We start from the raw sequence: 22,814 nt of genomic DNA on the forward strand, positions 1-22,814 counted from the left end.
GGGCCCAGTCCGCTTTGGGTTTAGTGGGCCAACTGGACGGCGGCTACAAGCCAGGCCCAAGCACCCGCTTTTAAACGCTTCCCCTGTTCAACTTCACGACTTCGCCTTGAGAAACCGTGCCAGGACTTGATTTCCACCAACAATGCCTCTTGTGAGGCCATTGGCCCGTCATTAGTTCCTGGAGAATGGCGCAGGTCCGGCCTTCGGTGCCTGGGCGCAGCTCCTCCGCCCACGCGTTCGAAAGCAAGCTCACCCAGCAACTATCCCAATCCCAATCCCAATCCCAAGCACAAACACACTCGGAAACGCCCTTCGCCCACCGCGAGTCTGTGTCGCGCTCGCCAAAGTCGCGCTCCTTATCCGATGCCACGAAACCCACATCCACCCCTCAACCCGCCACGGGAGACTTGAGTCGTCCTCCCAGCAAAGACGACAGCGTACTTCCATCTCTACCAGCCACCCCCAGCAGGTCGAACCTGCACCACCCGAACCTCTCATTGAACCTCTCCGCAAAGGCCTCCGCGTCGCCCTCGATTTTCAGCCGTGCTCCTCTCTCCCCCAAGCTTGACTCCTCCCAAATCACGTATGGGTCCCCCGGTTCCGTGCTTCCACGGCGCTCTCGTGGTCTTGACTTCTCGCGCGCGTGCACAAATCTTCACCATTCGACTCTTGCAGAGTCGTCCCCGGACTCCTCCCCGACGGTTGGAGGGCGCGAAATGATGATCCCGCAGCGACGCAGTTCGCCTGGTCTGACTTCAGTTCCGCCTTTCTCAACGTCTGGCCCCGCAGACCGAACAGCGATTTCGAGCTCGGTCTCGAGCGTGAACATGATGGAGTCCGACACGAGTAGCAGTGAAGACGACGAGGATGCCATGATGGGGGACCGGGATGATGTGATGCTCAGTACGCCGCAGGCGGCGCGAATGGGTAGCGGACCCAGCCCTTTTGCAACGGGTACTATTCAGAGTCCTGGGAACGACTGGATGGGTGGGTACTCCCAAGCTGCAGCCAGCCTGATGAGCTTCCAGCGGGCCCGGTTCCGAAAGGGACGTAGCCGTCACAGCTCAAGCAGTGCTAGTGGGAACAGCTCCAAGCCTAGTCCTGGGCCTCATTCTCCTCCAGTTATGAAGAGCGTCGAGAACCCAACGGCTGGGTATTTTGCTCCCAGACATTCGATTCATTCTCGACGAGAGAGTTTGAGCTTGGGCACGCGAGATCTCCGACTATCCGATCTCAGTGATGACGGCGAGAGTCGTGCCCCGAGGGGAGGCAGTCCCACTGCTGTATCGCACTCCGATGGTGGACCACTTGGTGTGATTCGACGTGCAGTCACCCGACGAGGGAGTCTGTTGGTGAGTAAAATCTATTTTGGGTGCCTTTCATTTTCTCCGTTGCCCTTCATGCTAATGATCCTGTCACGTACAGCCCAAGACCAAAACTTTCGCCCGCATTCGGGCCGCTTTGATGGAGGAGGTTGCACCCGTCGACAGTGACATGAAACGGGAAGCAGAAGTCATCCGGCAGGTCCGCGATACTGAGCCCGAGACATCGCCCACGCTCAGTGCCTTCCCATCGCTCCAACCATCTCAGCCGGTCCACACTTCGGACATCGATCCAACTGCCACCGCTGCCAAGTCTGAAGTAACAACCCCTCTGGCCAGCAGCTTCAGCAAGCATGCCAGCCGCCATTCTGGCGGAGTGGGATTCTGGAACTCCCTCGATGGGCGCTATCGTACGCCACCTCCAACGCGTCAAGGTGGTGCCCCGTTCGCTGCGGACGAAGATATCGCCATGGATATGACTCCCTCCACAACACTGGGGTCTACAACCGACTCCAAGCAGCGCTCGCGATCTTCCACCCCACATGCGCCCGGTATGACTGCGATTGGCGAAATTTGTCGCAAGCGACGTCGGGATGATGATTTTGATCCGAATCTCTTCAAACGGCGAGCTGTCTCGCCTAGTGTGAGTGCTCAAAGCAGTCCAGTGCTGAACCATTCTTCCACTGTCGATACCAACGGACCCAATATCTGGGGCCCTCCGTCCAAGCTAGGGCCACCATTTTCTGAGCGTCCTGTTAGTGAGAATGGTACCGGCAGCGGCAACGCTGGTGGTACTGGCAATGCTAGTAATGTTAGTAATGGCAATCGAACCAGCTTTCACGCTGCCACCACGAAACGCGTGGGATTGCAAGGCATGACCGAAGCCAGCGATGGGTTTATGAACATGAGCATCGAATGAGAGATCAGCCCGGGGCTGCTTATTCGGACATTGAACTCCATTATGACATTCTTAATACGCAATTATGAGGGATATTACGGCTTTGTTGCGGGTTATTAAGTCTTTTTTATCATTCGGTTCTTCTTCCTCTCTTTGTTTTTTTTGGCGTGGCGTTCAGAGGGATGAGATCCACAATCTGCAGCTTCGAGATACCTTAATATCATCATTTATCATATGAACTATAATGTCTAGAAGTAGAAAATTTGTTCATTCTGTACCTGGAAAAATAATCATACCAAATCATAACGTGGAAATCATGGACAGCGATCAAAAACAGTACGGATACGTACTCCAGAGAATCTCCCGCCAAGCTGAGCGGAGACTCCAACGCGGCCAAAACACGTGCGGATCGTCTCCGGCCCCCCAAGCTCAATTGGGTCCTCCACTCCAAACAGCTGCGGACTTCCCTCCATCGTCATCTCTAACATTTCCCTGTACTGCTTCCACTCTTTGCAGTATGGCTTCCACCATTGAGCTTGCATCTGCCTTCATTGAAGGCGCCCCGCCCGGCGAGGTATGTATGCAGGTCACACTCTAAGACCTTCCCCCCGGATTACCCCTCTGCCTATGCTGCCCCTCCCCTCAAGCAGTGTGTCCCTTCAAATACCTCGATCTAAGCTAACAGTGGGTTCCTTCGATGATAGCTCGCCGATGTCGTTGCCGGTATGAACTCTCCCTTCTCCTGGACACGGTCCTGGCCTCCGTAACTACCTGTCAACAAACACCCGCCTCTCCCGATTCATTCGTGTTCTCTTGCTGAGCCTCGCGTCCGGTTATAGATGTGCAAGCGCTGACGTCCGAGGAGGGCGATATCCTTTCTTCGCTCGCCCCTGCTTTTGAGCGATACAATGAGAGCCAGCTCGCTACGGTGAAGCTACCAGGCTCGAGCCAGGAGGTGCGACCGTGCTTGATTATGTTGTTCCGCGCGACCCCCGAGCCTCTTGAATACTAACCTTGTCATTTTGAAGGTGATTGTCAGTGAATTTAACAAGGTGGAGGGCAACCGCTATTTCGATTCGGAGAGCCAGACCTCGTTCGAGATCGACCATACTACACAGGTGAGCGAGGAGGATCCAGACAAGACCACCATAGCATTGAAAGCTTACTATTTGCATTGCAAAGATCGCCTCAAATGCGCAGTCATCGCCTTTGGAATCACAGAATGCCGATCTGATGTGAGCATGAAGAGCATCGATCAAACCGCTGCAGTTCCCGCTAATCGAGGTCCTTAGTAAATCGCTGCTCAAGTCACTAGGCATTCATGCTAAGGAGCACTACCCTAACTGCTCGTATGGTGTCTATCCCATCGAGAACGACTCTGCCATCGCAATCCTTCTGGTCGCGAACCGATACTCTCCTAACAACTTCTGGTGAGTCTATCTTGACTTTGAAGCTCACCCCGAGAACATGAGCTAAACCCTCCATCTGTTTCTTAGGAACGGCCGATTCCGTGCCATCTACCAAGTTCCCGTCTCCTCCTCGTCCACAACCGTGACGGGCAAGATCCACGTCGATGTACACTACTACGAAGACGGCAACGTCGCTCTGAACACCACCAAGCCCGTCAAGATCCCCATCAATTCCGTCACCGCCGAGTCCATCATCTCCCGCACTGCTACCGCGGAGCGCGACTACCAGGAGGAATTGAACCGCGCGTTCGTGCGCATGGCCGAGGGTGCATTCAAGGGGCTGCGGAGACAGCTGCCCATTACCCGCCAGAAGGTGGAGTGGGAGAAGGTTGGCGGATACCGGCTGGGTCAGGATATTTCTGGTGGCAAGGGACGGTAGTTCGATGGAGTGAATCGTGAGATGAGCGAGTGCAATTCTGAGCGTTGGACGCAATTTATTCCATAGGCGGGCCTGATGAATCGATATACATAGTTCTTGCACATCCACGGTTGTTTTCTAGTTCTTGTTCGTCTAGTTTCTACAAGATCAGATCTAAGAGCACATTAGATCCTACAATAAAGCATTCTGTCCATCAGTGATGCCTGCATTCTTGCGTATTGAAGCCAGCCCACTACGATCAGGAAATTCAACCGTGACCAGCCAATCAAGATAAGTATTTGTCGAAAGAATCGATGCAATTATCCAGAACAGGCCATTCTAAGTCGAATGAGGAAACTGTAGCCTCCGTCGCCCAGCGGTGACTGGGATGAATAAGCAAATGCCCGATGGATCCATCGGGATCTTCAGCGGGATGCGTTGTCTCCCTTTTTCAGCTCAACAAACCCCTCGCAATTCGTCCTTTGTCTTTCGCAGCGTTGTACATATTGTTAGCCTGAAGATGGTTGCGCACTTGAACCGATTCTTGAGTTCTGGCGCCGGACTGGAGAAGACACTCCGTCTAATCCAGTCCCTGGCACAGATTGCCGCGGTGTTTAGTGTGGGGAGTACCGCAGTCCGATTTACCACTGCCAAGTTGCAATTGGCGCTGAGTACGTGCTGGGAGTCTTATATGCTGTCGTCTATCTTGGTCACAGAGGTTAGTAGATGCTAACTGCAATCTTCGATTAGCTCGACGGTTCTTCCGTTTCTTCGGATTCATCGAGTCCTTCCATCGCGTTTCTACGTTGCTCAGCAATGGTGGGATGGGCTCTGTGCCTGGCTGGATCGATCTGGCCAAATGGACTTGCTTTGGACTGTACTTTCTGCTTGAGGATTTGACTATCGTAAGTGAATCTGTATTTTGGAGACGAGTTTTTCTTTCCTTTTTTCCCCTGTCTTGCGTATCCCGGCTAATGCCTACAATACAGCTCCACGCCATGGACGTTTATCTCGTCCCTTGGGAAGGACGGGTCATGAAGGAGGCAAACACCTTCTGGTTCTATGCTTTATCTTTTTCACTCCTGGGATCAGTCTATGGCTTGCTTTTCTCGGCATCTGCTGAACCGTCACCCAAAGCAAAGGACGAGAAGAAGGACGGCGCTAAGCCTGAGAATGAGAAGGCTAAGCCCGTTACCAATGAGAAGGCTAACGCCCCCGAGACTGTCGCTTTGGTGAGGCAGATTGTGGTTGATGGCTGCGACTTGTTTCTTCCTATCACCCTTCTGGGCTGGGTGCCCACGGGAAACTTGGTGATTGGGCTTACCATGGTGCTGAGCACTGTCCTGACTGGTCGGGAGATTTGGAAAAGAGTGTGATTTCGGAGGCTGAGGGTACATAGTAGACGTCCAGCTATATATATATAAATTTAGATCATAGATGAGTGAGAATTGTTGTTGGATCTAGAGTTAGTGCCAGCAGATGCAATGTCAGCTTGCATCACGAAGATATATCTCCGGGTACACTTGCGGACCGCTAGGTTCCAACAAGATTTCTTCGAATTAGGTCGCGGACCTTCCAATCCCGTCATTCAGAATCCCTGGCAGAACTTAAACATAGGTCCAGCACAATTTCCACATACTAATCTACATGAAATCTCTTAGTCCACGACAGGGTGAAGCAGATATTCGCGAAACTGCTGTTCTCCAGCAAACGCGCTTGGTCAACCGCGTTTATAAGAGAATTCGACCCGGGATAAAGCGTAACACTCCCACAAGAGTTATTTTTAATCCCACGTAAAAAAAGGGATTTCAATTGTCCATCCTATATTCATTCCGTGTGGATCTCCCCAAAGGAGACCAATTGAGTCCTAAGTAAAGAATGCCTAGTATGCCCTTGTTGTGTTAGACAAAAAGAGAAGCGTGATACCATAGATTTATTTGCACGAACCATTACTACACTAAGTTTGCGGTTTGTCCGAGGGACATGCTTCATTCCCACCTATTCAGCAACCAAGCTCAATGCCCGACAAAAAGAACACTCCCTAGCCCATGCTAGCTAGGGCCCGAGAAAAGGCAAAAAGTTAAGCTGGACTCGCGGGGAATCGAACCCCGGACCACTCCCATGCTAAGGGAGTATTATACCACTAAACCACAAGCCCAGTTGTATATAAGGCGGCTGGGAAATATGCTACATGAGCGAGTTTGATCAGATTCAATATCCGTTTAGGAATATCGAGCTGGGGGCTTGTGAGATGCATGGCCCAACACTCCAAGTATCACTAGACTCCAAGCTAGGATAAGTTCAATAAGACTTCGGGATATTTAACAGCGTCTAATGATTAGGTTGGACCAATTAATTTGCTAGTTGATGCACTGCAATACTAGATACCAGGACAAGGCCCCTGAGACGAGTAGAAGCAAACCGATCTCAACTCCCGTACTCGTAACTACACGTTGGATCATTTCAAGTGATTGTAAGGAAGTGGTGTATAGTGTTGACGTTGACTCAAACCAGGGCGCGAAGAATGTCTATGGTTATGCTTTTGGACACTAATAAAGCCCTGTACAATGTGGCGACAGCTCGATGATGGTCATGGAACATTTTATCGAAGGGCTTAACTACCGTCATTGGGTCACAGGAGGTCATCGGGCACGGGGCTGCGCCACAAAGCGAGGCTCAATACGAGAAGAGTCCTAAAAGCAAAAGAGTATTGTACCAATCACACAACAAGGGTAGATGTCAGACGAATGATGTTCACGGCAAGTCAGCACTTCATACCGCTGAGGAGAATCCAACGGTTGTCCGTCCCGATTAGGCAAGTCTCGTATCCGCAGTTGAACCATGAAGTTGAGATGGGATGAATTGATCAAGTATATAAGGGGAACGAGATCACTGTGCTGTGTAGAACAAGTTCCCAAGTTCCATTTCAAATTCAATCTCATCATGTCTTCTACTACTACACTGACCACCAAATCCGACCTCATCTACTCGGAGAAAGAGGCTCGCACCTCTCTATCCGCAAGTAGTTCGAGCACCCTTTGTACACTCAACGATCAATCCCCCTTCCACCCTGACAAAACCCTCCTCATCGACGCCCGAGGCGTCGGTTGTTTCAGGCTTCCTCTTCCAAACCGCCAACTCGAAATTGACATCACCCATCCCGACGGCCAACTGGCATACGTCTCCACCCGCGACCGGCTCTGGTCCGGCAATAGTGTGCTGTCCAACTATAAACTCGGCGATGTGATTCGCACGGAGTACTTTTTCGGTCCGAATCGAGATCCCGTGTTGCATTTGTTGCAGACATCTAGTGAGGATCCTGAGGTGGTACAGCTCAAGGGGAATTGGACTTCGCGATCGATCAGCTTTACTACCCCCTCGGGAAGTGAGCTGCGATGGTCTTATGCGAAAGAGAAACGTCCTGATGGTCGCAAAGTCAATTTGCTCATCCTGAGTGTGGTAGAGCACTCGAAGGGGGATCATAAGGCAGTGCAGTCATCGCAGCGTCGTCTGGCGCAGCTTTCTCGATGCGCGGAGACTCGGACACCGCAGACATCGCGGTGTTCTGCGGGGAATGGGGGCACTTTGCAGATGGATGAGGAGGCACTCCGGGTGCATGAGATTGACGAGTCTGTGGTGATTGCGACGTGTTTGGCCATGTTGAAGAAAGAGATTGATCGGCGCCGGATGGTTCAGATGATGGTGATTGCCGGGGTTGCGAGTGGCGGGCCTTGAAGAATTAGGAGAGTATCGTGGACTTTGGGATGATTATGATTATGAGTGATTATGCATTGTATCATGTTTGATTTTCCAGATTGTATAGCTTAGTGATTCGTTCTGAATTGAATTGATTTGGACCTATGAACAAGATCTAGTTCTTTGCGTCGGCAATTGAAACTAGAGAGGCATTTTACGAATGTCGAGTAGAAATCAAGCATTCCTGCTGGTATCATTTGAATCCACTGGTATCTATCTCTATTCCATCTTCTATTCCATCTTCTTTTTGGTATAAAAATGTGTATATATAGGACTCTTCCAGACAATGTCGAGGGACCTGCCCCCACGGCTTCATTGCACCATCATCATCCCCCCCCCCCACCAACATTCTTTTCCTCTTCTCCTCGTCTCCCATCACTTGCGCTCGTTCAACAACTCGGCAATGTGCCCATTCAACCAATACCCATCCAATTCGTCCGCAGACATGGTCTTCGCCCCCGAGATCCATCCCCGACATTCACTAGCCCCGCAGGTACACTGGAACGGTTGATCCATCTCCCACTCGGAGCTGGGGTAGAAGAAGGTCAAGGCATCGCCGACCTTGAGCGGCTTGTCGTCCCCGACGCGCACTTCCATGCGGGCCATGTCGAAGACTAGGGAGGGGGCACAGGAGTGGTTGCAGTAGACTAGGTCGGAGTTGAGCTCGATGTGCGTGTCGCGTCCGGTTTGGACGCTGGTGTAGGCTTTGCGGCCAGGGCTGGTGCCTGTGATGGAGGCGAAGACGGCGCCCGCGGGGAGGTCGACGAGCGAGTAGGCGCCGCTGCCAAAGGCTTTGGGGCTGCGATTGACGCGCAGGCGATCGGGATGAGTCGGGAGGGATTCGGTGACGGGGACCGGGGTGGGAATAGGGTCTGCAGAAGGCATTGTCTGGAGGAGAGTAGGAAGTAGGAAGTAGGAAGTAGGAAGTAGGAAGTAGGAAGTAGGAGTTGTATAGGAAGTTGGGGATAGTTGGAGTGGGAGGTTATGGCAGTAGACGGAAACAGGGCAATTGGTGATGACGGATGGAGGGCATGGCATTTATACGTGGCCCTGGCCCTATTCCTTCATCTTCTTCTTCTTCCCCCTTCAACCGAGGGCGATTGACTTTTGACCCAGTGGGGTCGAGTTTCAGGCCATCACGTAGATTGATTTACTTTGCCAGTGTTTACTGTTTACTCGTTGTATACCCCTGGGGTATACTAACCGGACAGAGGGACCGAGTACCGGGGGGCATAGGATGAGGAGAATCTGTACCTGTTGGATTATATTATTCTTCCGGCTGTCCGCAAAAATGCTAGTCTTCTTTTTTAGCTGTCATTATAGCATATGACTGTCGCCCGTCCAGGATCTCGAAGCCAAGCGTCTCGTCCTTTCCCGGTTCTCCTCGGACGCCCGCTAGGCCGAGGCAAACCGTCCAGGAACGAGGTCCATGACGGAGTAGTCCTGTACGATGTACGGAGTACTACTACTAGTACTCGTCCAGGGACTACGGAGAACCCACCCAAGATCAACATCACTCAACCCATGAAACTAAACTAAACTCATTAGGCTCTCCGGGCGGATCGCACTAGGAATCTTCTAGCGGCCGATCGGGTTGCACATGTAACGAACCGTGTTCCCGGTTGACTGGAGAATCTGGAAACGGAAAGCATCTCCGTTCACATGCAAACGGACTCTCGTCATATTGATCTTGATCCTAGTCTTCATAATCATCCTCACTATACATCCTCGATTTATTTTTACAATCAATTCATCTTCCTCAATAACGCTTCTCCATTCAACCATCGCTCCAGATTCTCCGCCACTTCCCGATACCATCCATGCAACAGATCCTCTTCTCCATACCCCATCTACAAAGAGATTAGCATCATGCCATAACCTGAATAATACTCGTACTTGTACTCAATACCAATGGACGACTCACATGTGGAGATAACAGCACCTCACTCCGCCCCTCCTGACCCCACGCCGTCGTGCGCCAGGGACTCGCCAACGGCAACGGCTCTGGATCAAACACATCGAGCGCCGCCCCACGAATGCGACCGGCCCGTAGCGTCTCCAACAGGGCGGACTCGTCAATCAACGGGCCACGCGAGGTATTAATGATCAGCGCTTGCGGCTTCATCTGAGCCAGATCAGGTGCCGCGACAATCCCGCGACTGCGATCGGAGAGAACGCTGTGCACCGAGAGAATATCCGCCTGCGCGAAGAAATCCGCCTTGGAGGGGGCCACCGCGAAGCTGCCGGCCGGGAGACCATGCGCCCGAGCCTGCTCGTCGGCTTTGTCCTGGGTCAAATTGGTGGACCATGCGAGGACGGTCATGCCAAATGCCTGCACGGCAATCTTGCCCACCTGCGATCCTAATTTGCCCAGTCCGAGTAGACCGAGGGTTTTCCCCGAGAGGTTCATCCCGAGGGATCCCTGCCACCCGCCCGCTTTAACCGCCGCATCGTCCCGAGCGATATGTCGCGCCAGTCCCAGGATCAACGCCCACGTATGCTGCACGGTGGAGTTGACGCCCGGTGGTCTTCCCTCGGTTCCTGCGACAGCGACGCCATGCTGGGTTAGCGCGTCGAGATCGAGAGCGAGGTTCCGGGTGCCGGTGGTCAAGAGAAGTTTCAGGTTGGGTAAGGCGGTGATGGTTGATGCAGCGAAGGGGGTGCGCTCGCGCATGGCGAGGACGATGTCAAAGGGGAGGAGGCGTTGGACGAGGGCATCTCGTTGTGTTGGATTGCGGGGATCGAGGGTTTCGGGGAAGCTGGTGATCTCGACGCGGTCTTGGAGGTGAGCGAAATGCCCGCGGGCAATGTCTTGGTAGTCGTCGAGGATGGCGAATTTGGGTTTGGAGGTCATGGTGGGAGGGAATCGTAGGAAGAAGCGACTATAGAGATGGAGATGAAGCTGGTAATAAAAAGAGAGAGAGAGAGAGAGAGAAGTGGGTGGAGGTAAGACGATTGGATTAATGTAGAGAGTCTCCTCTTCTGGAGAGAGTGTAACCCCGCCTGTGGGGAAGAAGCAGCGTCGGACGGTAGTTAGTTTCTGGGAGTTGAGTCAGTAGTGACTTGAATCGGCGGTGCAAAAGCTTGAATACAGGGCTAGAAATTCAATCTGTAGTCAATTATTCATAAATAACGTGCAACTCTATACGATATTCGTCACTCAGTGGGAGATGTCGTGCTCCAGTCGGATATACTCCGTCCGGGCGGCCGAGGTCTTTGCCGAGAAGGAGGTCCGAAGGATGACACGAGAGAAACCGAGGCACTCAGGAGGTATCAGGTATCTCACGCAGCCAAGTGGGATAAGGAGAGTAGCTATTCTTTGACCGTAACAGATCAAGTCTTGCAGAGGTAAGCAACTGACTCTCATGAGGCAGTTGTAGGAAGGAGGAAACGGGAGGCAAACCCAACAGCATGGAACTACCCCGTTAGCAAGTACGACAGACTTGGTAGTGCTCTGTATACAAGAACGTCTCTTTAGTGAGTATCACTACTAAAAAGGTTGACTACAATAGAGCAATTGCTCCCGACAAGTCCATGCTCTGTTAGTTATAGTAGACACTGCTCTGCCATTTTCCACTACTCCGTTTCTATTTCTCCAACAGGAAACACTCAGGAACCAGGACACCGAGGTCACCTTCTCTAGTTTGTTTAACATTCCGAGTATACAACATTCAAGGTAGGGCTGAGAAGCCCATCGACTGTTGACAATAGTGTCGTCGGGCGGGGACAGTCTAGTCGACAAAGTAATTGTTTGCAATGGCCCTCGCTTCGCCAACCACCAAGTATGAGGTATGACCATCACCCTTCCGCGTGAGAAGAGTGCTGTTCCTGATCTGATCGCGCAGTCTATTGGCCCAGGTATATGAGCATGATGGATCAAACTGTGAGTTAACCAGGAGCGGTGCCCCGGTGATATTCGCTCTGTGCACTTTTGTTGACCGCAGGGAAGGGCCATCCTATACACTTAATCTATCCATCATCGCCAGTCTTGACATGTGGCAACATGGTGCCGGCGAGTTCGTCCTGGTACTGGAGACCGACAAGAGAAGCCTCGGGGTGGTCCCAGTCAAGGTGACTGACGGGCTGACCCTGGAAAGATGTCGACGAAGAACTGAAGGCCAGTGTGTCGGAAAGTCCAGATGGATCTCCCTTGGTGGCAGCATACAGGGCTTCACCGAGTTTCTTCCAGGTTTAGAAATACCCAGACTTGAAGAAGAGCAGCGAGTTGACATTGTTTCGGATTTCTGAACCGGTCACGTCTGCTCGACAGGTGCTATTGGCTTTGCATCAAGGTGCAGGGAGGGGCGTCTTGTCTGCTTGCCCAACCGAATCATCCTAGATCTTGAGAATGTCGGCTGAAGTCCCATTGAATGGGCACTCTTTGCTTTCGCCACGTCACTCCGTAAACCGAACCAGCTCGCTTTCATAGGTGGATGATTTGACGGTAAGGTATGAAATAAGATCGGTGCTGTGGTCCATGTTTCCATCGAGAACCAACGTACGGATGTTCTGGGGAAAATTTTCGGCGTATGTCTGACCTATCAAGTTCCCGTACGACAGGCCAAGATAGTTCAACTTTTCGTCGCCGAATCCCTGGCGGATTGCTTCAATGTCCTTGGCAGCGCTGACCGGATCCATGTGTTCCACCAAGGGTCCAGTCATATTAGGACAAATCTCTCCGAAGTTTGCATACTTGTTGATCAAAGCGTCAAGTTCTGTCTGGTTGGACGGCCAGAGAGATACACGCTGGTTTTCGTATTCGGGATCGCATTTGATGGGAGAACTTATGCCAATACCACGGAGACCAAGACCAATAATGTCGAAACGATCCGAAACTTCCTCACCCAAATAGGTCAACGGCCTTTTCGAACATATGGAGCTGAACTATAGCCTGCTCCACCGCGGTTGAAGAGCAGACTGCCAATTCCTTGCTCCGGGGTTGACGCATTATGGCGTAGCATTGCAAGTTGGACTTTCTCGTCATCCGGATTATCTTAGTCAATTGGTACCATAAGAGATTCATAGTCAAACCAAGAGCCAAGATCACCAAAACTCGGTGGGCATTTGGCCCATTTGACCTGCGAGAAGGATGAACTGGTGGGAAGAGAACGAGCATCGGTGATGGTCAACACGACCAGAATGGCCAGCAATGAGGAGATAATTTGTGAAGAATGCACCACAGAGCAGAAAGCCTCTTTTTAATCTTTCTCTCTTTCTTTCTTGGCTGATGAAATCCTGGAGGATGATATCTCGGGAAGCGAGTCGCATTTAATAGCGCTCTCTATGAACATTAGAGAATTATAGCCCCCAAAGAGGAGGATTTTGACTTTCAAAAATTTGGGCGTCAGTCTCACGCTCATGTCCTGAACTGATCAGTTGTAAGAACTATATTAAAATACGTGTGGGTGGTCCCCTGCCATAGATACACTATTCTTCATGTGATTTGTCGTCATTGGTCATGGTATGTACACTCTACCATCTACGAACAGTCGCCAGGGAAAGCATCATCTCTCCAATCCTTTGATTCCCCCCACCGCACTAGTGTAAAGGCTTCGGATCTCGAATCATCAACATAAATGTCTCTCGACCTTGTCCACCATACTTCTCCCGATCAAGATGCACCTCTTCAACGGGCCTCCATCCATGCTTGACATATACCGGATAGCCCTCCCCCGTGGCCTCCAAGTAAATGCGTACCTGCCATTCATCTGCCTTGGATGTCCCCCATCGCAAAAGGGTCGACCCAATTCCGCGCCCTTGATGGGTTGGTAGAGTGGCTAGCAAGTCCAGCACTGTCCGAGTTAATCATCACTTCAACAAAACACACAAAATGCGACTAGATTGGGGATTATTGAGGGTTATAGGGAGTCACTCACTCATATCTTTCTCCGTAAGGTACTTCTTGCGAGATTCCTCTAGTAAAGTCCTAAATGCTCCGAAGAGTGCTTCATTCATCGGGCGGGGCGCAAATTGAACCGGATCTCGCGCGGCTTCTTGAGCCTTTTCACTCAAGACGGGCACATTCGTTCGCGGAGATAGCGATTCGGGAATGTGCCATCGAGCATAGCCTACTGTAGCCCCGCTGCTTGGATCGTTGACCTTGAGGACATGCATCTGGGGATTGGCGAAATGCTTCATCGTGTACATGGATTTATAGGCTTGGATGGCATCCTGGGTGGCCTCCGGGAAGAGTTGCGGTAATAGGCCTCGGCCTTCGAAACTGAGGGTGTTGATTTGCGCGAGGCCGGGTGCGTCGCCTTCTTCGGCGTATTGGACTTGATATGCCATGGTGAGATTGTCTATCCGGTATTTTCAAGGAGTAGTAAAAAGGCAAGGGTGAGAGGTTCAAGGGTCAGGAAATGAGATGATCCAATGGGTAAGATTGTCGTTCTTGGGAAAGTCGAGTCATTGCGGGGACTCTTTCGGGAAGTTGACTAACTCGCTAGGGCGCACTTAGTGCTGCTACACAACAGGACCGCCATTTGGTTGTAGTGGGCAAAAACTGTTTCAGATCCAGAAAGTAAATTCTGATTATCAAATTCTTGCAGAGGTTTCAACCACACGGCAAATAATCTGTTTACCGTGACTTGAAAACGATGAAGACCTGCATAGGCGCCATCTTCTATACTCTGACCCCCACTAAATTCAAATGCCGAGGGCCTTGTGCATGGTGCTAGGCAGCCCTGGAGTTCGCAAGGGCTCGCGTGAGGGTCAGAAGTGATTGAGCGTAAGGCTGGTCTCCTGCATTTAGAAAGCGCGAAGGCGACACAGACTAATAGGTTGGAAATGTCGCATGGGTCATTACTTTGTGGCTTGGATTCTCAGGAGCGCCAGTAATAATATAAGCATTTTGACAACTTAAGAAGACCGAATAGACATGAGTTATGGGTTGACTCATCGAAAAGAAAGTGCAGTGGCTAACGATTCAGGGAATCAATAGGAACTTGTGTAAACAAAACAGCACTTGAGACTGGAGAGACGATAATCACCGTCCAGTAGCTCAGTTCCGAATCTTTAGGGAGGCTCTTGTGAGTTTCTTGACAGATAAGCTCAGTTTGAAGGAAAACAATCGAGATCACGGCTGTGACCCTTCTTCGGTCTAACCAAGCCCATTTGGTAGATACGCTATCTGAGAGTGGCCGTTTCGCCCACTTCCCCCTTCGACTGATGCCTATGAGCCCAGCGCTTGACTCTCGTCACTGCCGCGCGAAAATCACAAGCGTGATTTGATAAAGTCCACCACGTCCTGGTCGTATTTGGCCACATAAGCATGATGAGCTGCATTGTTATCAAGTGGATATGGCGAACAACTATGAAGCAACAAATATGTGGTTAGACTAGAGCCTTAGGCCGAGGAAGGGTTCGTCTTATTACTAACCACTGATTATCGCCAATATCACAATAACTGTGAATAGATGCAGCAAAAGGCTCACATGTCCAAGGGGCGAGACGGGGGAACAGCTACCAGTAAGTGTCAATACAGGTCAACAGCTCTAGCAAGGATTCCTGCCACTTACCCCAAGTCCAATATCGCAAGTGCCCACGTTCCATTGCTGTAGAGGAACATAGGTCTCGTCACCGTATGCGATTACACCGATCACTGCCCATGCTATTTAGCGTCTAGAATTTGGGTAAAATTTGAGCTTCGAGTCATACCGTTGGAGGAGTATTTGCTGTCAAGTGCCGTCACTGGAATTAATCCAAGAGAGGATGTTCCACAAATTGCATCCATTGCGAGACAAGCTCCCTGATTTGTCGTAAGTTCAAACGTCTTCCTCGACCACGAAGAATACCCTAACTCACCAATGAGTACCCCACGACGACAATCCTGGACTTTGGGCAACTGGCCACATAGCTAGTCACGTAGTTCTGCAGCATCTGCGCTCCATCATGCACGGCGACGAACTTATCCTGTGCACCATACTGATAAGGTAGTCCGAGACTTGTCGAGCCAGGAATCTGTTTCAGGATGAGATCTTGCAGGGAGATCATGACATTCAACGGATCGAATCCCGTTTCCCCAGTCGCCGCTTGTCCACGGGCCATGATGGCATGTACGCCTGTGGCGCATTGCCCTGGTGGCACACTCTGCCCGTTGACTTGTTGAAAGAACAGACCAGAGGCGATGGCGAATATCGCCAAGCAGTAGAATCGGATCCCACCAAGCATTTCGCAGGTTGATTACTCGTATCTCTGCTGCACTCGAGAATGAACTACCGGGTGATCTGCCAAATACATCCGATCAGCCACGATCCAAGGGGGATCTGGGCTCACTTGTTATAAAGTTCCGACGGAAGCGATTACCACTAGCCCCCCTGAGGAGGACCTGGTAATGTGCTACAGCAAATATCTCCCAGTCCATGCATACAGCCTGGATGGGCCGAGGCCCACTATTGTTGTCGATATGATGCTTGTTTTGTCATATCAAGAGGCCATCAAACCTTGTCTACGTGCGGGTATTTGTTTTGGATTGGCCTGTTCATCCATCGCCTCCAACCCGGATTGATAGATTGGTGCGATAGGGTTGTGGATATGTCCCGCTTTTCCAGGGTTGAGATTGTGATCGACAGGGTCGGGCCCTGCCTGAAGTTTGGGCCTATGGGGACTTGATCGTACCATGAGAACTCGGATTTCCAAATGCAATCACTCTTACATACGTAGCATACATGACTATGTTATTTTTCAAAGCATTGACTGTACATTTCTTGATCAACTTAGGGCACTAATACTAGTCATCTTTAATCCTTAACAGACACTGAGAATATCTCCTGACCTTCCTGTCGACAAAAATAGCTCGTGAGAGATGGCAGGCCTGCTGCGGACTTCCTGGCACTCTAAACATTGTCAAAGAATATTGACTATGTGTGAGAGATGGAGCTATTGACCTACCAGCTTCGCAAATAACACAATTGCCTCTCCAATGAGCAATTATGCTGCTTATCGATCACACTTCAAACTGATCCTATTTCTTAGTCTTTAAGCCCTGCCGCCATCCCCGCTTTCTACCCAGACTTGCCGTGCACCATTTGCATGTGCGTCTTCATTTTATCTCTTCGTCCATATGACTTCCTGCAACTTGGATCAGGACATTTGAATTGATTTGGGCTGACATGTGTAGATTTAATGTGCCGCCACAATGTAGACTCTGTTGGAAAGCTGCCTGACGATGCGCAACCCTCCCAGCCACAACGATATCGGCCTAAACTACAGATATGAATCAGAAACTCCAATTTTCTTTTTCAACGTGACCGGTTCAAAGATAGAAACTTACTCAGAATGGTCTCTCTGGGGCTGTGAATGACATGTCTGATCCCCAGGATAACCAATGGTGATGTCGGGCGCGGGATTATCTTTATGGACATTTACATTGCTCGGACTTGGCAGAAGGTTGATTTGTCTCATGCATTCAGATGGGATAGTCCCATTCACTGGCTCCATGGCACGAGTGGCTTTCCTTTTCTGGATCCCGGAGCTGCTGGTATCATGATACCACCCGACGGATGAATGAGGAGAGTCTGAGAAATATGACGCCGATGACGCCGATGAAGGGATCCATGGGGTGAGTTCCTCCAAGACGGGTTCTACCCCAGTATCAGACGAATGAATCATTTCGGGCCACCAGATTTGTGGATCGGGATCGGGAGAGTAGCCAATCCAGTCAGATTGCCTATCAAGCGAGAGTCCAAAGCTGGCCCAGCTATGCTCTCGATCGGGGTAGTCTTGAAAATTGTCATCTACTGCCACGAGAGGAAATCCGACTGGATAATCACCATCAGCGATCGACTCGGTCTGCTCAAGTCGTGCGCTGTTTGCTTCCGACATAAATAACGGCACTGCAGAGTCGAAGTCGTGAGATGCAAATAGCCCCAAGGCCGAATCATCCAAATTTCGATCGGGGTCGGAGTCGTGAGAACCAAACACCATATTGAAAGGAGCTTTGTTCAGAAGGAGATGGAAAATTCTTAGAGAGCAACATGTTAGGAAGGTCGTTCATTCTGCGCTGTGGGACGACAAGAGGTACTTAATGAAAGATCCAGACCAGGCAAAGGCTAAAATATTTTACGGACCAAGACTTCTCGCAACAGGAACCCAATCAACGCAGGCAGCTGCCGGATCAGCTGATTCGTGACTGTGTACTTTAGAGACACCGAGGGCTATTCACGAGAATGCATGAAAAGGCGCCGTTCAATTTGAGAAGTAGTTCGAGTTTACCCGGGTTCAAATAGAAGGATAGACAAGTCAACAAGAGTCCGAGGTCATAATCGAAGAGGAGGAAATACCCTGGGTTAAGCAGGGCGGTCTGAACGCCAAACGTATGGGACGAGGCGCAAGAAGTATATGCACGCCGACTCTGTCTCGGTCCAATCAGTACCCGATACGGATCTCCGCTCAGTGACAAACAATTCCCTTGTCCAGTGAAGCAAATCAACGAGTTGAAGTATATCGCAACTCTGGTCCTGATTGGAGACAGCTCAAATCGTCACGCATAATATGGGGCTTGAGGCGAAGCCGTATTTCGTGGAGCCCAAGACCCAACGAAGAGGTCACCATGACTTCCACCCCTTTGCCTTCTAATAACCGACCACTTCCCCTGGCGAGGGGAGTTTCAGGTTAACGAAATCACTTTCAACAATCCTACCGATGGACGACGACGCAGCTTGGGAGGCCCATAGGCCCGAGATTGAGCGTCTGTATCTCAAAGGGAATATCACCCTCGAAGAACTGGTGAGAATTATGCGGGTCGAGTACAACTTCCGTAAAACGTAAGAGATGCACATTGCGATCCATGCCACCAAGGTTAGCCGTCTCTGACTCCACACAGGGCCAACCAATATCAGAGTCAGTTTCGAAAATGGAACGTCAGGAAACGGCATGGACGGAACGTATGGATATACATTGACCATCAGTCCAAGAAACGAAAAGGACGAGAAACTGATGTCTTCATCGATGGGGAACTCCAAGACCCGTGCAAAGTTCAACGTGAAATCCGAAGACAGGTATATCAGTCAACAATGGACAGGTTCCGCCAAGGTAGTTCTATGTCCACTAGAATTTTATGTTGTCACCAAAGTGCTAACATACGCTAGCTACATCTCCAGAAGCTCCTCCAGGGGTGGTGGTCTGCTCCCCCCAACCAAAAATGGAGCCACTGCAATGGACCGCAAATCTCCCGTGGAGGGAATTTTCTCGCAATTATGCCTTCCAGCCATACCTTAGCTCAGGTCAGCATTCGAAAATTTGTTCAATCGTCCCAAACTCACATTATACAGAGGGCCATTCGGGGACGCTTACTGTTACCGCATCACTGGCGAACACTATCGGGCATATGTTTCCACATATACATCAAGAACTCATGCATGCTCTGAACTCGGACCTCCTCAACTTTATCGGCTTAAAGAAAACCAACGAGGACCGCACATCCTCACGAGCTTGTGAAGGGCAGGTACCAAAGTAGACTCTACTGACTCGTGTTCCGCGATTCTGACTGTATCAACAGTGTAACCGACTATGACCTGGATCAGATTCTCCGGTTCACCATGTTTTTGCTCTCCAACAAACTGTCTATTCACACACAAAATGAGAGCCCCGATCGACAGCAATGTCTCGCCGAAGAGGATCATCGGGTTCTCAAGTTTGTCGAATTCTCGGGCTTGTCTAGTGCCAACTCATTTGAACGCCTATTATCAACCGCGCAGCCGTCCGCCCATGCTATCTCAGAGAGAATTTTCCAATCTGCAATCCGACTGCATGAGTTGAGGCTCGTCGAGATGATGTTGCAGGCTGGGGTGAGCCCCGACCTTCCCATCACCTCGTATCAATCTGGCAAGGAGTTACTGGTATCGCCCTTGGAGTTTGCTGCGGACGTCAAGATCAGAAAGGTTTCCATTGAATTGACTCGCCTTTTACTGTCATTCCATGCCAACATTAACGATTTTAAATGGAAGCCTGCACTCCAAATCGCTATCGAGGCCATGGGAGATCATTCCGATTCCAGTGGCCAAATTCCAAGGGAGCATTCTGGTGAAGATGAACTTCTTCGTGTACTTTTGAAATCTCGACCTCACCTCGAAACACGAGTTCGACGCTATAGAGCAAATGGCCCAACCTTCACAGCTCTCGGCCTTGCTGTAAGCCTAGGCAAGTTAGGAGCAGCTAAGCTGTTGATCGATCATGGTGCGAATATATATGCGGCCCAACGGACGTATCTGGATAGCGACTGCCCTGATTTCGAAACCGATTTGCTTGGTCTAGCTTCCAAGAGAGGAGACATTGCAATGATGCAGATCCTTCTCGATGCTTCTATGAACGCGAGAGGTCAAAGCACTCTCTCCTACAATATGATCGGATCTCTCATACTCGCCGTGACTTTTAGTCAGGAAGAGGCAACCAAATTCCTTTTGAAAACTGGTGTCGCTGTCCAGGCTGCTGACAGTTTTCTAATGGCACGAGATGCCGACCAAAGAACGCTCGTGGAGAGAGCTTTGGCTCAGCAAAACCTCGAGCTGCATCTTGCCCTGGTATCTGCAGGAGCGGTTGTTGGTTGGCCGGCTGTGAGAGACTGCTATAGCTTCAAGCTGTTTCGTTCAATCAAGCAGAATGATCTTTCAGCTGCAATAGACCTCCTGAGCTTAGAAGCTCCACCGGATGATGTGTACGACGATTTCCCAGATAGCGCACTTGGCGCAGCCATTGCACAAGGGAATTGTAAGCTCATCAAGCTCCTCAAAATTGCAGGTGTTACCCCTAAAGACCTTCGCATTCCACACATCCCAGACATGGAAACAGCACGCTGTCTGGAGGCGATCAAATTCCTTCCGACTATCCTGTCCAACAATGGTCAAATAATACTCACCTGTGCCATCCTCAAAGGCCAAGAGGACGGATTGGTAGAGTATCTTTTAAGCCGTGGTGTGGATCAACACGAGATGAGACTTGGTTTTCTTGAACGTTTCGACTATTGGTTAGACAATCTGGGGCTACCCGAATGTCAAACTCCACTGGAGGCAGCCCTGACACGACGCAATTTGAATCTAGCACAAACCCTCATCCACAGAGGCGCAAAGGCTGGCGAGAATGAACTCAATGCAATTGTCTGGCAAGCAGTGTTAACGGACGACGACAGTGTCGTTTGGCAATTTCTTAAAATGTTGTCGACTCCTTTCCAGGCGCCCACTGCGGTAGGAATGGCAGTTCTTTGGGGAAGAACTGATCTTGTCCGGGTCCTCCTCAAATTTGGAATTGATCCAAAAGGTCGTGTATACATGACGGATCCTCCAGATGAAGGAGAAGAAGTCACCAATCAAAATTCAGGCTGGTGGCACTTGGAAGCCGAAGAAGTTGCGCCGTCGGTTCTACATGTCGCAGCCTCAAAGGGCGACCGCTCTACACTACAGCTCCTCCTGGAGTTGGGGATTTGGTCCGAAGAGGACAAGAGCCGCGCCCTCACAGCATCCATATTCTGGAAGAATTATCATCTTGTACCGGATTTGTTGGAAGCTGGTGCAAGTGTGAACCAGGGTGTGTTGGAGACATCCGCATTGTCTGATAAGTATGGGCATCTTATGGAGGACTCCGAGTAGCGATCCGGTCTCTGAACTGACATCCACAATAGGGTGAACACCGAGATGCTGCCTCTGCAACTCGCGGTAAACGCCGGGAATATGGACATGGTGAAACTTCTTCTTCGGAGGGGTGCAAAAATCAACCAGATCGAAACTGGCGTCGGGGGCAAGACCCCTTTACAGATCGCTGCAAAGAACGGCAATGTGGAGCTTCTCATGCTGCTTCTGGAGAAAGGAGCCGAAGTGAATCAGCCCGCTGCAACAAGTATGGGGGCCACTGCATTGCAATTTGCGGCTATCGAAGGTCATATTGAAGTCGTCTGCCGTCTTCTGCACCATGGCGCCGACGTCAATGCCCCAAGCTCGCACACCTTTGGGCGGACAGCCATGGAAGGGGCTGCAGAGCGTGGTCACCTTGATACACTTCAGCTTCTCCTTAACCATGGCGCCCAGGTTGATGGTCCTGGTCGAGTGCAGTTTGTCCGGAGTGTGAAACTGGCCGAAAGCAATGGCCATTTTGCTACTGCCGAGTTATTAAAGTCGACTTGTGGGTGGACGGAGGCAGATAGAGCTCGTTATGACTGGCAAAGGCTTGACGAAGAAGAGCATCTCGGTCCGTAAATACACGGACCGATGGAGTGATTGTTGGCATTTCTATGGCGTACATCTGGAGGACATGGCACTGTTAATCGAACCGGAGATCTTCAGGGCTTCAGGGAAAAAAAAATACCTGCCTGGTGAAATCCCGATTTTTCCTTGATTATGCTTGATTCGATGCTCATAATTCTTACATCATAAGGAGCCTATTAATTGTGAGGCTCGTATATCATACTACTGTTTTGCTACATAAATCCTCCAGTGTCGGCCCCTCTCAGGCATACTGAATCTCCATTCTGGCAAGGTGCGTAAACAAGAGACTGAGTTATCCTGATTAAATATCTAATTATTTTTCTATCATCATCAAATGATTTGAGCTTTGTCCACAACAGTTAGCCTTTTCAAGTGGCGATGTCCCTTGCTAGCCCTGGTTGATGTATTCGAAGCACCTGACTTGAATGCCGTCATCGCGTGGCCATATACCGGTCCTCGAAGCTTGGCATCCTCCTCTCTCTTTCACATCTCTTCCATCTCTCGACATCTTTACCTCGTCATATACCCCCTGGGCCAGATATATCCCCCATTTATCTTTTCGCTATCCGCTGCAATTCAAGTAACTGACACCATCGCCACCTCGTCCCTCCTTACCAAGATCTCTCTCGCTGGATCAAAACTGGCTCTTCCCACGCTAGATTCGGAATAGCGGCTCGAGCCTTCCCCCCACCCCCGCCGGTAGAAACGCCCGTCCAATCGCTTCCACAGACTTGGCTGTGTATTTGACGGCCTCGATTCTCTGCTGCCCGGTTTTGCAAACCTGCAAGCTTTCCCTGGTGGAGAGCAGAGCACATCGTG

The 22,814-nt window shown here is 50.6% G+C and overlaps 10 protein-coding genes across 10 annotated transcripts; 5 read left to right on the forward strand and 5 right to left on the reverse strand.

The window, feature by feature from the left end:
• Positions 1-185: 185 nt before the first annotated feature.
• N7458_008681 (uncharacterized protein) lies at positions 186-2,241 on the forward strand (the record flags this gene model as incomplete). The annotated part of the gene is made up of 2 exons (XM_056912063.1): positions 186-1,352; positions 1,426-2,241. The coding sequence occupies 2 exons, from the start codon at positions 186-188 to the stop codon at positions 2,239-2,241; spliced, it is 1,983 nt and encodes a 660-aa protein (XP_056764889.1).
• A 496-nt stretch (positions 2,242-2,737) lies between these two features.
• On the forward strand, positions 2,738-4,068 carry N7458_008682 (F-actin-capping protein subunit alpha; the record flags this gene model as incomplete). The annotated part of the gene is made up of 6 exons (XM_056912064.1): positions 2,738-2,794; positions 3,083-3,175; positions 3,249-3,338; positions 3,403-3,455; positions 3,513-3,650; positions 3,717-4,068. 6 exons carry the CDS (start codon positions 2,738-2,740, stop codon positions 4,066-4,068), a joined length of 783 nt encoding a protein of 260 aa, XP_056764890.1.
• Positions 4,069-4,567: 499 nt separating this feature from the next.
• On the forward strand, positions 4,568-6,252 carry N7458_008683 (PEX11 domain protein; the record flags this gene model as incomplete). Its single annotated transcript, XM_056912065.1, has 4 exons — positions 4,568-4,718; positions 4,798-4,952; positions 5,037-5,417; positions 6,115-6,252. 4 exons carry the CDS (start codon positions 4,568-4,570, stop codon positions 6,250-6,252), a joined length of 825 nt encoding a protein of 274 aa, XP_056764891.1.
• Positions 6,253-6,990: 738 nt separating this feature from the next.
• On the forward strand, positions 6,991-7,782 carry N7458_008684 (uncharacterized protein; the record flags this gene model as incomplete). Its single annotated transcript, XM_056912066.1, has 1 exon — positions 6,991-7,782. One exon carries the CDS (start codon positions 6,991-6,993, stop codon positions 7,780-7,782), a length of 792 nt encoding a protein of 263 aa, XP_056764892.1.
• Positions 7,783-8,178: 396 nt separating this feature from the next.
• N7458_008685 (uncharacterized protein) lies at positions 8,179-8,688 on the reverse strand (the record flags this gene model as incomplete). Its single annotated transcript, XM_056912067.1, has 1 exon — positions 8,179-8,688. One exon carries the CDS (start codon positions 8,686-8,688, stop codon positions 8,179-8,181), a length of 510 nt encoding a protein of 169 aa, XP_056764893.1.
• Positions 8,689-9,548: 860 nt separating this feature from the next.
• N7458_008686 (D-2-hydroxyacid dehydrogenase family protein) lies at positions 9,549-10,657 on the reverse strand (the record flags this gene model as incomplete). The annotated part of the gene is made up of 2 exons (XM_056912068.1): positions 9,549-9,653; positions 9,728-10,657. The coding sequence occupies 2 exons, from the start codon at positions 10,655-10,657 to the stop codon at positions 9,549-9,551; spliced, it is 1,035 nt and encodes a 344-aa protein (XP_056764894.1).
• Positions 10,658-11,772: 1,115 nt separating this feature from the next.
• N7458_008687 (GNAT family N-acetyltransferase) lies at positions 11,773-14,091 on the reverse strand (the record flags this gene model as incomplete). Its single annotated transcript, XM_056912069.1, has 4 exons — positions 11,773-11,985; positions 12,217-12,664; positions 13,406-13,595; positions 13,680-14,091. 4 exons carry the CDS (start codon positions 14,089-14,091, stop codon positions 11,773-11,775), a joined length of 1,263 nt encoding a protein of 420 aa, XP_056764895.1.
• Positions 14,092-15,016: 925 nt separating this feature from the next.
• On the reverse strand, positions 15,017-15,972 carry N7458_008688 (uncharacterized protein; the record flags this gene model as incomplete). Its single annotated transcript, XM_056912070.1, has 5 exons — positions 15,017-15,113; positions 15,182-15,264; positions 15,321-15,412; positions 15,460-15,550; positions 15,607-15,972. 5 exons carry the CDS (start codon positions 15,970-15,972, stop codon positions 15,017-15,019), a joined length of 729 nt encoding a protein of 242 aa, XP_056764896.1.
• A 1,098-nt stretch (positions 15,973-17,070) lies between these two features.
• N7458_008689 (uncharacterized protein) lies at positions 17,071-17,727 on the reverse strand (the record flags this gene model as incomplete). The annotated part of the gene is made up of 1 exon (XM_056912071.1): positions 17,071-17,727. The coding sequence occupies one exon, from the start codon at positions 17,725-17,727 to the stop codon at positions 17,071-17,073; it is 657 nt and encodes a 218-aa protein (XP_056764897.1).
• Positions 17,728-18,444: 717 nt separating this feature from the next.
• On the forward strand, positions 18,445-21,986 carry N7458_008690 (ankyrin repeat-containing domain protein; the record flags this gene model as incomplete). The annotated part of the gene is made up of 6 exons (XM_056912072.1): positions 18,445-18,566; positions 18,626-18,834; positions 18,891-19,025; positions 19,074-19,254; positions 19,301-21,352; positions 21,416-21,986. The coding sequence occupies 6 exons, from the start codon at positions 18,445-18,447 to the stop codon at positions 21,984-21,986; spliced, it is 3,270 nt and encodes a 1,089-aa protein (XP_056764898.1).
• Positions 21,987-22,814: the final 828 nt, after the last annotated feature.

The sequence above is a fragment of the Penicillium daleae genome, assembly GCF_028827525.1.
Source record: "Penicillium daleae strain IBT 16125 chromosome Unknown utg000007l_segment0_segment0, whole genome shotgun sequence".
Lineage (NCBI taxonomy): Eukaryota > Fungi > Ascomycota > Eurotiomycetes > Eurotiales > Aspergillaceae > Penicillium > Penicillium daleae.